At 33.1% G+C, this 13,923-nt stretch overlaps 1 protein-coding gene and 1 long non-coding RNA gene across 2 annotated transcripts; both read left to right on the forward strand.

The window, feature by feature from the left end:
- The first annotated feature begins 1,034 nt into the window (after positions 1-1,034).
- On the forward strand, positions 1,035-7,115 carry LOC132732093 (uncharacterized). The gene is made up of 3 exons (XM_060718440.1): positions 1,035-1,207; positions 3,458-3,518; positions 5,116-7,115. The coding sequence occupies exons 2-3, from the start codon at positions 3,473-3,475 to the stop codon at positions 6,627-6,629; spliced, it is 1,560 nt and encodes a 519-aa protein (XP_060574423.1). The 5' UTR covers positions 1,035-1,207; positions 3,458-3,472; the 3' UTR covers positions 6,630-7,115.
- Positions 7,116-9,275: 2,160 nt separating this feature from the next.
- Positions 9,276-10,832, forward strand: LOC132732094 (uncharacterized). The gene is made up of 3 exons (XR_009625982.1): positions 9,276-9,442; positions 10,230-10,341; positions 10,655-10,832. It is a non-coding gene; the product is annotated as an uncharacterized LOC132732094 (long non-coding RNA).
- Positions 10,833-13,923: the final 3,091 nt, after the last annotated feature.

Genomic DNA, 13,923 nt, shown 5'->3' on the forward strand with positions numbered 1-13,923 from the left:
CTTAATCTTTTGTTACGTCAAAATGTACGCAAATTACATGTCTTTTAAGAGACTTGGCGGTTATAAGACCAATTTTACTTGACCTTTAATAGGGAACGCAGCTTCCCATACATAGTTTATTCATTTATTTATTTATTTATTTATTTATTTATTTATTTATTTATTTATTTATTTATTTATTTATATTAGACATATTCTGTAAGAATTTCATATATTTCAATTAATTTCTGTGATTAAGATATTTTGCTGAATGCATGATGAGCATAATGTATTCTTCTTCTTTTTTTAAAGCACTGTAATCGATGATAAAAAATATTTTAAATATTAAAGCATTAAAAGTATGAACTTACAATATTCCAAAAGCATGAGTTTTTGACAACATTTGATTTAATTTATTACAATAAGAGAATGAAAGTTATGTTACTTTAGTTTTTTTACCAGAATATTTGAGAATCTTCAAACATAACTATATAACTAACGTTATTAAAGTACAAACATTATTTACCAAAAGAAAAACAAAAAATACATTATAACGTTTAAAATGTTGTCCTCGAAATGATGACGTCAAATTTGGTGGGCATTAAGGAAGGTGAAGTAATGTTTGTATAATATACATATATATTTAGATGAATGTACTCATGAACGGACACACCTTGTCTTAATTTCCTGTTTTAGAAAATATCCATTATAGTGGACAATGTGTTTTTATATTGTTCGCATATTTGTCCTCTTTCGAAATATTCTATTTTTAGCAATTAAGGTCAGTAGAATAATCATGTTTCGCCCCAGGGTTCGTTCGTAATTATCTTTCGCCTGATACAGAGCCAGGTATGTACGGGTGACAAATGATAATCTTTCGGCAATTTAGCTTGTACTTCGCACTGAAAATGTACAAGTAATTTATTACATCTTAAGCCATTCAACAAGCAAATAAGCTATAAGCACAGGAGGCTAGGTTTAGGTCAGTTTTGCGTGTTGTCTAGGACAAAAATGAAAACTGGGCGTTTACTTATATCATTGGTCTCCAGTTTTAGATAATGACCACCACTTAATCTGAGGGTGAATAATTCATAAAAATACATATTCCCCCACGTGAAGGAAGGTTCTGAATATTAATATATAATACGAAACAGGACAGTTCCTGAGTGGTGTGTGAGAATAAAAAAGGAGAAAATAGATACAAAAAAATAACAAATTATTATTGAAGGTAAATATTTATTTTTTTCTTTTGTTTGATAGTATTAATATGATATTAATTTTATACATATACTAAGATAACTTTCAGAAATATTCTGATATAGATTAAATGAATTCTTGCAACGTGAATTTTAAAATACGTATTTTTAGGATTACATGCGACAAATATAACAATTTCCACAGCTGGTTTAAAATTATTGCGCAGTAAAAATGGCCTGAAAAAAGTTCGTCATTTTTGTTTCGGCCGATGAGAATATATTTAATTTTTTTTTTTTATATTGTAACACAAAATTTTTAACATCTATTTAGAATTTCTTCAGAGTTATGTTATGCGCCCCACCACATTCCCCGCCAAAAGCTGTGTGTTTCTATGATATTAAGCAGCACTGCGCTTAGTGGTATTAGTGATTGGTGTTTCTAAATTTCACGATTCGGTAATAAAAATGAATGTTTTAATCTTTTAATAATAAATTGACACCAATAACCAAATATAGTATGTTTGCAATGTGCTACATTGTAGCTATAACCATCCTTATATTAGTATAGCTCTAAAAAATATTGTTTTTGTTAACTTTTTTATCTGTTATGATTTTGTCTTCATTTTTTGAAAATGAAATTTATATGTGTTTGAAATGATAAAAATGTAAACACGCCACTTTGTATTGATATATTTTCTCTATATACACGTATATTCTTCATATTTCTTTCTTTACTCCGATCACTACCTGAAAATTCATTTTGTGAAGTTCCCAATGCTTTTAGAAACAGAATGATTTTTCATCACCATTATCTAAAATGATCATTTATCTAATTCGTTGTCAAACAATAACAACAATAAACAACAATAAATAGCATAAAATGAAATTTCACTACCAACAAGATTAATGTGAAATTTAAGCAGATAAAATAAAAAATGAACGCCGTATACAACGACAAGATCGTACAGTTTTGCGATGATCTAGCAGCATGCCTCCAAATTCATGCTTATTTTCAGGAAAATTTTGATAAATGCTTTTAAAAGTGAAATTTTGTGAAGTGAACAAAGAAAATAATATATACACTGCATACAACACTTAAGATCCTCTTGAATAACCACACAAAGTTCAAAAAAGTAACTCAGTAGAAATATGGAGATAAATACATGTACTGCAAAGTAGTCATTAATTGCGCATAACATGTAAATTATTTTTTGAATATATTTTTTCTTAAAATGTAAGGGTTTTTTTTTTCTTCTTTGATTTTCTTGAAATATTTTGGTACAATTGGAGGCATACAGCTTTGATGGCTTATCTAGTTCTGTGTAAAATATCAACACTTAAATTACCCGGCCTTAATCTGTTAAATTTGTGTAATGGATTTGCCCGCTTTTGAATTTGAAACAGGCCATTCAAAGTTGAAGGGATTTCAATATCAAATATAAAATGACTCTCCAAAGTATAGACTTGAGCTGCGTTTCCTAGAATGTCCTTAGTCTAAAATCATAAGACAAAAATTGAGACAATTTTGCATTTCATAGAAAATGTTCTAACTTATGACCTCTTTTAATTTCTGAATAGCTATGCTAATGGGCATTTACACATTGCCAATAAAAGGGTCTGTCATCGTATTTCTTAACCTTTCTCAGGAGAATGGAATTATTTATATAGCTACAGTATTTAACTGAAGATTAGAATGTTTATTGAAACGGTCTTAAGTTAGACCTAAAGTTAGTTTATGTCCTAGGACTTAGGATACACTTAGGACTTTTCATGAAACGCAACCCAGACTATTACCACTTCCGGTTCCGTCAGGTAAAGCGCTAAGCATGTTATATAGATATAACGCTGTTAATGTCTTCAAAACCTCTGATCTGATTTGAATTAAAATAAGTTATAAGTTCCATTTTATTTGACTCCACGCACTATTTACGCGTTCCGTTTGGAGGCACACATATATTATAAGGACCATACGCCGCTGTTCTACGAATGACACAAAGGTGTTACATTAAATGCTCAATGATAAAATTAGTACATGTTTCTAAATTCTTTAACGCCATATTTCTAAGTTGAATTCTATTTAAGCCTGTGCGTTATGGCGAGGTTGATTTTATGTCCATGAACAAGCCCGGTAAAACTAAGCCTGTAACATTTTCAATTCTATAGTATCGGAGCGTTCTTTAATGTTTTCATTTTATCTATTTTAAAAACAAACATTTTTCATAAATGCTGAATTCAGATTTAAATCAAAAGCAAACAAAAATATATCGTTATTATTATTGCAGGTACAGAACATAAAGATGAAGTTTTCGGTAATGATTCTACTGCTTTCGCTTTCGATAACTGGTAAGAAAATATTTTGTCTTATTATTTATATTTCTAGTAATATATTGCATGCACTTAGTTTAATATCTATCTATCTTTCTTACTGTATGGTCGACTCTGCCTTATTTTTCAGTGGCATGTACACGTGGATTTCAAAAAAGCATTAAATAAACGAATGGTTAGGTCTAAAGTTTAACAATAGCTTCTTTTCGATAATAATTATACAAATACCCTTTTTTATCTTTTTTTCTCTCGCAACAAAAATTGAAATCATGGGGCAAATAGCCAAATACACATACATATATAAGTTTATACATGTATATTTAAGTTCATAGAATGTAAATATATGTAACAGTTCTTATGCCTGAAATAAATGTCGTTTAACTACAAATTAATAGTTTTACAGTTGCAAACAAAAAAAATTGTATTTAACAAATGAAAACAAGATCAACTGCGTCACAATTTAATCGAAACAAACGTTAAGTATTCGCATGTAGTCAAATTATATTCTAACTGGAAAAAAAACCTGTTCTGAACCATTAACAATATCACTTAAAGGAGTGACATTTGCCGACCAACGGTATTTTGACTGTTGTATTGTAAATAAATAGACTTTACACAAATTTGTCCGATGGCCAAAAATAATTATTCATTTTAATATATTTTCTTACACCGACTAAACAACATCAAAACAACAACACCAAACTACGCATTAACACAATGATTTATATTAATTACTTGAAAAATAAGCGCAAAATTGTCACAAGAAGAAGTGCAATGTTTTACCATTAATCATGGATAACAGATACATTTTAAAAAGTACATACGAGGTTCACTGTAACATAAAATTATGCTTTGAAAAAAAAACGTAACATAAAACATAAAAACCCACATAAAAACGAAACAAAAACTTAAAGAATGTCTTACGCAAAATATGCGCATGAAGTTTTTTTTCTTCTTTAAAAAAAGATAATTTATCACAAAGCAGTCAAGCGCTTAAGTTATACGGGCATGAACTACAACAAATGGTCAAAGCCATCGTAAGCTATTGGGTTACTGACCGATGTTTATATGTCTTTTACGTAAAGAAGACGAAACAACCTTGAACCCTGAAGTAAACCTGGTCTTGGCAGAAAGACTAAACTAGCTATTTACATATGAATGATAAGTACTTTCTTTACAAAGCATAGTTTTGGGGAAAAAACTAGATTTGTGTTGGAATGATCTTATGAACATGCTGATGGGGAAATGTTTGATTGTAGAAATTTTGGTTCCCTTTGATGAAGTTTGTGTTTACTTGTACAGCTACTACCTAAGTTGATTTCAATATTAAAATGCATTGCATATTTAATAATAGAAATGTAGAGCAATAACTTTTATTTAGTTGTTTGACTTTCTTACCAAGGGATTCAACACCATTTCTTTTTCTTTCATTGATAATCAAAGTATAAATTGTTCATGTGTAGTGACTACTGTACCTCACTCGTTAATTGAGCATATTTATATTCATTTAGTTTCTAAACTAACAATGGAACTTACGTCATGTTTCGGATTTTGTTACCATAGCTAAAATATTTCTGTTTGTATCATTTACATTGTAAACTATTGCATATTTCAGTTTATGTAGACGCATACAGTGTTGAGAAGGCGGTAGCATCTAGTCAGGCGAATAAGGCAGTCAATGCTGTTATTGCTGCATTAAATGCCAAAGATGATTCAAGCAGCTCGGATGATGACGATAGCAGTAGTGAGGAAAATGAAGATTTTACTCCACTCGGCCAAGTAGGTGCAAAGAAAAAGAAAGCGGATGATTCTGACTCCGATTCTAGTGAAGAGGTCGAACTAAATGAACTGATTGAGGAATTCGCAGACATGTTTAATGAAGCCGGAGATATTGATTGGAGTGAACTAGGCATTGACGATTTTGAAATGTTAGGAAATGAATTTGACCTCGATGGTGGTTTACTGTGGCAAACAGCGCAAGCTGGTCAAGGTATCTTCGGTGGTGGCGCCCATGCAGGTGCAGGTGCCATTGGTACTGGTGCAGGTGCCGTTGGTACTGGTGCGGGTGCTGGTGTGGGTCTTGGAGGATCGTGGGCTGGTGGAAGTGGACAATTTGGAGGTTCAGCTTCTGGTACTGCAGGTTCTGGTCAATGGAATGGAAAATACGGCTATGGTACTTCCGGTCAGGGTTCTTCAACTAGCGGAGCTGGTCAGAGCTCATCTGGCCAAAGTTCATCAAGCGGAGGAGGTCAAGGGTCATGGACTGGATCGGGAAGCGCTGGTCAGGGTATGTGGGGAGGTGCCGGCGGTTCATGGACTGGATCAGCTGGTCAGGGTATGTGGGGCGGTGCCGAAGGTGGAGCTGGTCAGGGTATGTGGGGCGGTGCCGGAGGTGGAGCTGGTCAGGGTATGTGGGGCGGTGCCGAAGGTGGAGCTGGTCAGGGTATGTGGGGCGGTGCCGAAGGTGGAGCTGGTCAGGGTATGTGGGGCGGTGCCGGAGGTGGAGCTGGTCAGGGTATGTGGGGCGGTGCCGGAGAAGGTTCTTGGACTGGTGGAGCAGGACAAGGTATGTGGGGCGGTGCCGGAGGTGGAGCTGGTCAGGGGATGTGGGGCGGTGCCGGAGGTGGAGCTGGTCAGGGTATGTGGGGCGGTGCCGGAGGAGGTTCTTGGACAGGAGGAGCAGGACAAGGTTCATGGACAGGAGGAGCTGGTCATGGTTCATGGACTGGTGGTGCCGGTCAAGGTGGAGCAGCCGGAAGCGGATCAAAATGGTGGATGTCAACTTCCGGTAAAAATGCTGCACTTCTCGAAAGATTAAGAGCTCTTTTACGCGCAAAGATTGCTGCTGGACAATGGAAGGAAGAGTGGAACCGACATTTTGGCAAAGCATTTACTTCCGGATTTGTCGACCGTGAAAAGCCGGGACACATTTTACAGACAGTCAAAGGAAAAATGGGTCATAATGAAATTGGAGGAGCGACAAGAGTTGTACTAGGGAGCGGTTCTTGGTCCCATCAGACAAAACCAGTAGAAACAGTCGCCCGAATGACAGCCAGAAGGTCCGGAAGTAGTTCCTCTGGAAATAATCAGCAGAGGACATCTTTAGCACAGACGCAAACAATTAACTGAGTATGCATTTATTCCTAAAAAATTATAATGTAATATATAAAAATGTTCTATGGTGATTTTAAAACGATAGTTTTCTTCTGTAATTTTGGGACAAAATAGCTGAATAGAGAAATACCGTGTCTCATGACGTTTTATCAAAACTTAGTTACAAAATTACCGGTGCAACATGGACTTAATTGCTGTGCGTATCATTTTCTGGACATTTTATTATTTATTATTTATGAACGAGTACTTGATTGCCACAAATCTTTCAATTTAGTATGATGTACTGAATCTTATATACTCACATGTAAGGAAAGATATTTTGTTATGATAAGTAGGTGTATTGTTATGAATATCTTTTAAATAAAGGATAAGAACGTTATGAGTTGGAGAAAAAAGACTGTACCCCTAAGGTGTACATGTATCAAAAAATCGTCATTGTTAAAAAATTTTGATGTTATGGTTATAAAAAACACTGATTTATTAAATGATACAATTAAATGATACATGCTTTTTGATTTTTTATGAATGCTGATAAGTAATATTTTCAGCTTCATAACATTAGAATTTGAAATTGTTAATCGAGTGGCGAATTTACGGAAGCAAATTATGACCATTTTATTTGACCTCCCACATATCATGTCTGGCGTTTATTGCCATTGAAGGAGCTCCACTGAGTTACAAAAGCCTTAAAACATTTTTTTTAACTTACATTGATCGATTTGTACATATTTGGCTATTTTTTTAAGAATTTAGGGAACACTTTAGTTTAATATCTCAATTTTCATTCTCAAACGTAATTTTACAAGTAGGAAACATTATGAATAACTTAAATACGCCTTCCTTTGATGTCTATAAAATAAGGCAAGTTTATTTAAAGTAACGTCTATATGCTTATTTATGATTTTAACTTTATAAAAAGTTTTGTTCTCAGACAAGCTTTACAGATACCATATATGCCAAAATTTATAGACTCGATTAATTACAAAAAAATATGCTAAGAAATCAAATCGCATAAATTAAACTAAGCTACAAGTTTCCTACTCAATCCGTACAGAAATATATCGTGTAATTCAAATATCTATAAAAAAAATATTGTTTTAACTAACCAAGACATTTTTTTAAAAGAAAACGAAGTAACCATCTAAATGTACTGATGTATTCCTCACGCCCCCTAGCACCGGCTTGAACGTTACTCAATTTTCAACACTTAAAGGTGATGGTATCAACGGTCCCTTAGGAACAGATCAGAAAAATATAACAAGACTTAAGCGTACAGCTTATCGACATACAATGCTTGCATACATATGAATCATAAATAAATAACAAAAATTTGCATTGTACCAATAGTATTTGAATTAAATTTATGGACATCGTGTTAATCTATTATGATAATTAATTGATTTTGCAGAATTTTTCACCATATATCTACTGCGTGACTAACCCAGTAAGCGCTTTTTTGATAGTTTGTGATTTATTAAGTAATTTACGTGGACTGAAGATGCCATTTGCAATGTGTAAACTACTTTCTTTGCTCAATTGCAAATACCGGTATATTACTTTTTAATACATTTGAAAACTTTTCATGAAAATCGTCGTGAATCAATGAACATACTGTTTTAAAATTTTCAAGAAAGCCGTCTGAATTTTGTCCTTTCTTTTTTCTTTTGGATTAAAATGTATTGATTCTAAAATAATTATACTGCCTAAGAACTACATCGTGGTACATGAAATCATATTGTGAAATTATAGTAAATGAAAAGCAGTAATAATGGAACATTTACTCAAACACAAGAATCTTTTCATATTTGAAACGATATAAATATTAATTTACAAAGCTCTATATTAATTTTCACTTTTCGATATAGATTATAATTTCAGTAAAATTTAATAATATTTTATTGCAACTATTCGAAGCGTATTTAATTATAATACAGATACAAAAGCTAACATACATGATAATGACAAAATCTAACATATATAATAATGACATACATGTATATTCCTCACTATTATTTTCATCTAATTAAAAGATCGGCGGACCTTAAACTTTCAATTTGCATACTATTACACAATTTAATACGTAATTTACCTTTACTTGTCAATTTTCCCGATACACTACCGAGTTGAGGAAGAGCCCGCGGATATCTCACGTCTCGTCTGCTAAGTACACTTCCGGTGTTACGGAGTGAATACGGGTATATATTCTCGTTCGCAGACGACAACAGTATCATATTCTTTGGATATAGATCATTCAAGTAAGTATTCAAATACAATTTTTCTCAGTTTTATTTATGAAAATTATAATTTCATATTTTATTTTAGTTTACTTTTTAAAATAAAATAAAAGTCAACAACAGAAGAACGGTAAGGTACATGTTTGTATAAAACCAGCTGAGTTGTTGAAACATGACAGATTTAGAATGTTTACTAAAATTACATTTGGATATTCATTAATGTACAAATATCGTACTCATTTCTTCTTTGTTTTGAACTAAAGTTTATTGGTGTAAATTTAAGATATAGCTCGTCCTCTTTCAATATTAGAAACGTTTGTGGCCTACATGAAATTCGTTATTAACTTGTTAAGATTGAGCAGGAATAACAAATAATTCATAATTGTTATAAATCATAAGTATATTTCATGACTAACTATAAATTAACAAGCTGTATAATATATGAATTCAAATTCTTTTTGTTACAGTCAACAACCGACAAGATGAAATCCCTGATCATTGTTGCTCTCGCCCTTGCTTGTGTTTTGGGTCTGGCTACAGCCAACTATGGTTATTACCCAGCAACTGGTGGCAGTGGCTTCGGAAACGGAGGAAGTAAGTTCAAGTTTCAAAAACGATTTTACAGCTCAAAACTATTTTTTGAATTTTACTGTCAACTTTAATAAACGTGCATTGTTTTGTAGATTTTAGCACTCTAACTATATATATTTGCACTGCAAAGTTTTTATTACAGTAGCCTATACCGTAACTATAAATGCACCATAATATTTCAACATTGACAATTTTGAAACTGAAATTAAACTTCAAATGCCGTCATAAAACCGAAAAAAACAGTTCTCGCACTATTTCAAAATGTCGTCTGCAAAAAATATTTTTTAATATATCTATTAATAGTATTTTGAGACTAAAATAAGGATTTATAACTTTAGAAACGGTCAATTAAACCGGAAAAGGCAGTTCTCGCGCTATTTGAAAATGTCGTCTGCAAAAAATTGTAATATTAATAGTTTAAATTTAGACCGAATATAATTGCTAAATTTAGATTTTTTTTTCTTTTTATTTCGTTGCTGAATCACTTGTAACTTTCCATCCTTTCATTTTATTTATTTGTTGTTTTTTCTACAGTTTTAGCTATAATCAACATTGACAATTTTGAATTTATACCTTCAGAAACGATCGATTCAACCTGCAAATGCAGTTCTCGAGCTATTTTGTAATGTCGTCTGCAAAAAAAATAAAATATTCAAATGGCATACTAATAGTTTAAATTTAGACCGAATGTGATTGCTAAATCTTTTTTATTACTTTGCTGAATCACTTGTAACTTTCCAGCCTTTCATTTTATTTATTTGTTATTTATTTCTTGTTGTTTTTTCTACAGTTCTGGCTATGATCGGATTCCTCTTCATCTTCCTCATCTTGTTCAGTAACAACAACACCAGCAGCAGCGGTACAATTACCATCACCAACGCTTCCGCTACTGGTTAAATCTGGTAAGTTAGCGTTCATTTTGCTCTAGTCCACTTCCGGTCCAACAGATTCGAAATAGCGAAATCTACTTGTTTCGTAAATTGTCTTTATTTCATAACGTTAAAATATGATTTTTATGATACTTATTACAAAAACTTTTGCGTTGTGAAAAAGGTATTAATTTATAGAGTTTTCTAGGCATATTTTTTTTTCAAAAATTGTGCTTAATAAATATTTAAAATATCTTTGAAAACTTGACATGTTACTAAATAACAGATGTAAAAGACCGAATAATCAAAGTATGAACACTTTCTAAATATATATATTTTATTTCAGAATAAAACAAACCGACCGCTTAAATATTATGACGTCATCCACCTGATGGAACATTGGAGGATTCTCATTGGCTCAGGGCAACTCTGTGATACTTGTTTTCTTGTTAAAGACCATGATTATTATTATTGTTATTATTTCAAATGCAGAAACGTTCCATTTCATAAATTAAAAAACAAAACATACCGTATCTTAAACTTTAGTGATAAAAAATATGTACAGAAAATAATGTACCAGAAACGTCTTTCAATGTATTAAGATTTCATACATTTCGTAATGTCTCATATTTAAAATGTTCATGTTGTTATCCTAGATTCATTTTCATTATCGTTTGTCTAACGGCTCTTGTTCAAATTGTTATTTAAAAAAAAAAGAGAAATAAACAATATATTATCATGTCAATAAGTCTTGGTATATATTTACTGCCTCCTGGTAACTTTTATTTCACTTCTTGTGTTTCCGGAATATAAACTGTTCACGTCCATAAATTTTGTGCAAAAAGATCGCCTGAAAATTCAGTCTTTTGTTTTTGCTGTCCAAGGCTGAACAGACTGCTTTGCATATCTCAAGAAAATAAGACTCCTAACTGCCAATCTCCTACGCAGTGATCTCCCCCTATGAGTAAAGAGAATGCCAAGGGAGGTAATCACTGTGAGGAGTTTGCCTAACGTAAATGGCGATTTCCTCCCTTTAACAGTCGATATCTCAATAAAAAGGCTAATGATGCTGATACAAAAGTCACTATCTGCTGCGCTTTGATTCTATTTCTATCTTCTGCAAAATGTCTTTCGATGTGACGCAACAGCAGCACGTTTGGGGGATTTACTTTCTGAGAAGAAATGATCACCGGTAACCGTATTGCTGTAATATCTCGTATATTTATATATCTCCAGTACCAAAGGGCGTAGGAGGTGTATATACTGAACCTTTTCTAGATGCAATTCCCTTTTCATCTAACGGGGCTCTTATTTCATGAAATGAAACAGTATAGTACGTTTCTGATTTCTCCGTAAGAGACGGAGGTTTTTTTTTCCATTTTTTTTATTCATTTCAATTTCTTTATATAACTGTATGAATTAATATAGAAAACTACTCTGAAGATTCGTGCACATTTCGTTATGAAATTTACTACTTTCGATATTCATGTTTGCTTCAAAACGTTCGCAACGGTTTTGGCATGCCATATGCTCTTACATTCTCGTTTGATTTGCAAGTTGGTTTGTATGCAATATCAAAGTAAATCACATATTTTCTACCGAAAATGCTTAGAACTCGACCTATTATTGAAGTAAGAGATCATTCGTGCATAACTTTGCCATCGCATGTCAGCAGCGCAGAGCTCAAAATTCCCTTCCGGACAACGTCTCTAACAACGGGACGTGTGCATTTAGCCACACACTTACGATTAACTTATTTTGTTAGTGATCGCACTGGACTTACATTTCAATACCATATTTGAGCCGTGCCATGACAAAACCAACATAATGCGTTTGCGACCAGCATGGATCCAGACCGTGCAGGCTGGTCTTGATCCATGCTGGTCGCAAATGCATTACGTTGGTTTTGTCATGACACGGCTCATATGGCTATTATTGGCAGTTTTTTGCCTAATCCGATGTTCTACTCAGACTTAAAAAAACACACGACAATAGCTCCCTTCTTGTGACAATGATTTGTGCCCCGATTGCAATGAATCTGTAAGTCATTTCTCTAAGCAGAAAAGATCTAAGCTGTTATACAAGACACAACATATAATTTTTGGCGAAGCATTTGTGCCACAGTGATCATTGTTTCACAACCATTATCATCCGTTCCTTGCAAAAATGTTCGCATCTAAATTTACGTTGAAATACACACGAAAACGCGATCATTTATAAGATACACTTTGTGACAGTCATTTAAGCTCGATTGTAATGAATCGCAAATATTCTTTACGCATGGGTATTAGCTTTCTAACAAGACATAGGCATATAATTGTCGGTGAATTATTACCGTCGCTGTGACTGTTGTTTCACCAACCAGTTGCAGTCGTACCTTTCGAAAAATGTGCATATCTTAATTTCCGTTACATTTGTGCAGAAAATGGAGTTGTCGAAAGTAATAGGAACAAGTACATTTTGGCAAGCCAAAATTCATATGTCTCAATAATTTTGTACCTTTGAACTAGAAGCATACTTCCTTACGTATTCATTATGCTATATATATTATGTTATCAGTGAATAAAAATGTCTAATTTTATAGTATCGATTATGACAAGTTATGAGAATGAATTATATGCATGATGATGATGATGATGATTGATGATGATTGATGATGATTGATGATGATTGATGATGATGATGATGATGATCAATTTACACAACTAATAATAAATTATCTCTGTCCAGTTATAAAAGGTATGATAATAAAACAGATAAAAAGCACATATGCTTCTAGTTCAAAGGTACAAAATAATTGCTTTCGCGAATTCATATGACAAAATTTTGTCGTCTGCACCTGTTTTTTTTTTTTTTTTTTTTTTTTTTTTTTGGAAATATAGTCAGAGACATATGAATTTTGGCTTGCCAAAATGTACTTGTTCCTATTACTTCGACAACTCCATTTTCTGCACAAATGTAACGGAAATTAAGATGTGCACATTTTCGAAAGGTACGGCTGCAACTGGTTGTGAAACAACAGTCACAGCGACGGCAATAATTCACCGATTATTATATGCCATGTCTTGTTAGAAAGCTAATACCCATGCGTTAAGAATATTTGCGATTTCTTACAATCGAGCTTAAATGACTGTCACAAAGTGTATCTTATAAATGATCGCGTTTTCGTGTGTATTTCAACGTAAATTTAGATGCGAACATTTTTGCAAGGAACGGATGATAATGGTTGTGAAACAATGATCACTGTGGCACAAATGCTTCGCCAAAAATTATATGTTGTGTCTTGTATAACAGCTTAGATCTTCTGCTTAGAGAATGACTACAATTCATTGCAATCGGGCACAAATCATTGTCACAAGAAGTGAGCTATTTCGTGTGTTTTTTAAGTCTGAGTAGAACATCGGATTAGGCAAAAACTGCCAATAATAGCCATATGAGCTGTGTCATGACAAAACCAACGTAATGCATTTGCGACCAGCATGGATCAAGACCAGCCTGCAAGGTCTGGATCCATGCTGGTCGCAAACGCATTATGTTGATTTTGTCATGTCACGGCTCAAATATGGTATTGAAATGTAAGTCCAGTGCGATCACTAACAAAATAAGTTAATCGTG

Source organism: Ruditapes philippinarum, unplaced genomic scaffold (assembly GCF_026571515.1).
Source record: "Ruditapes philippinarum isolate M1 unplaced genomic scaffold, ASM2657151v2 ctg7645_1_1_1_1, whole genome shotgun sequence".
Taxonomy (NCBI): domain Eukaryota; kingdom Metazoa; phylum Mollusca; class Bivalvia; order Venerida; family Veneridae; genus Ruditapes; species Ruditapes philippinarum.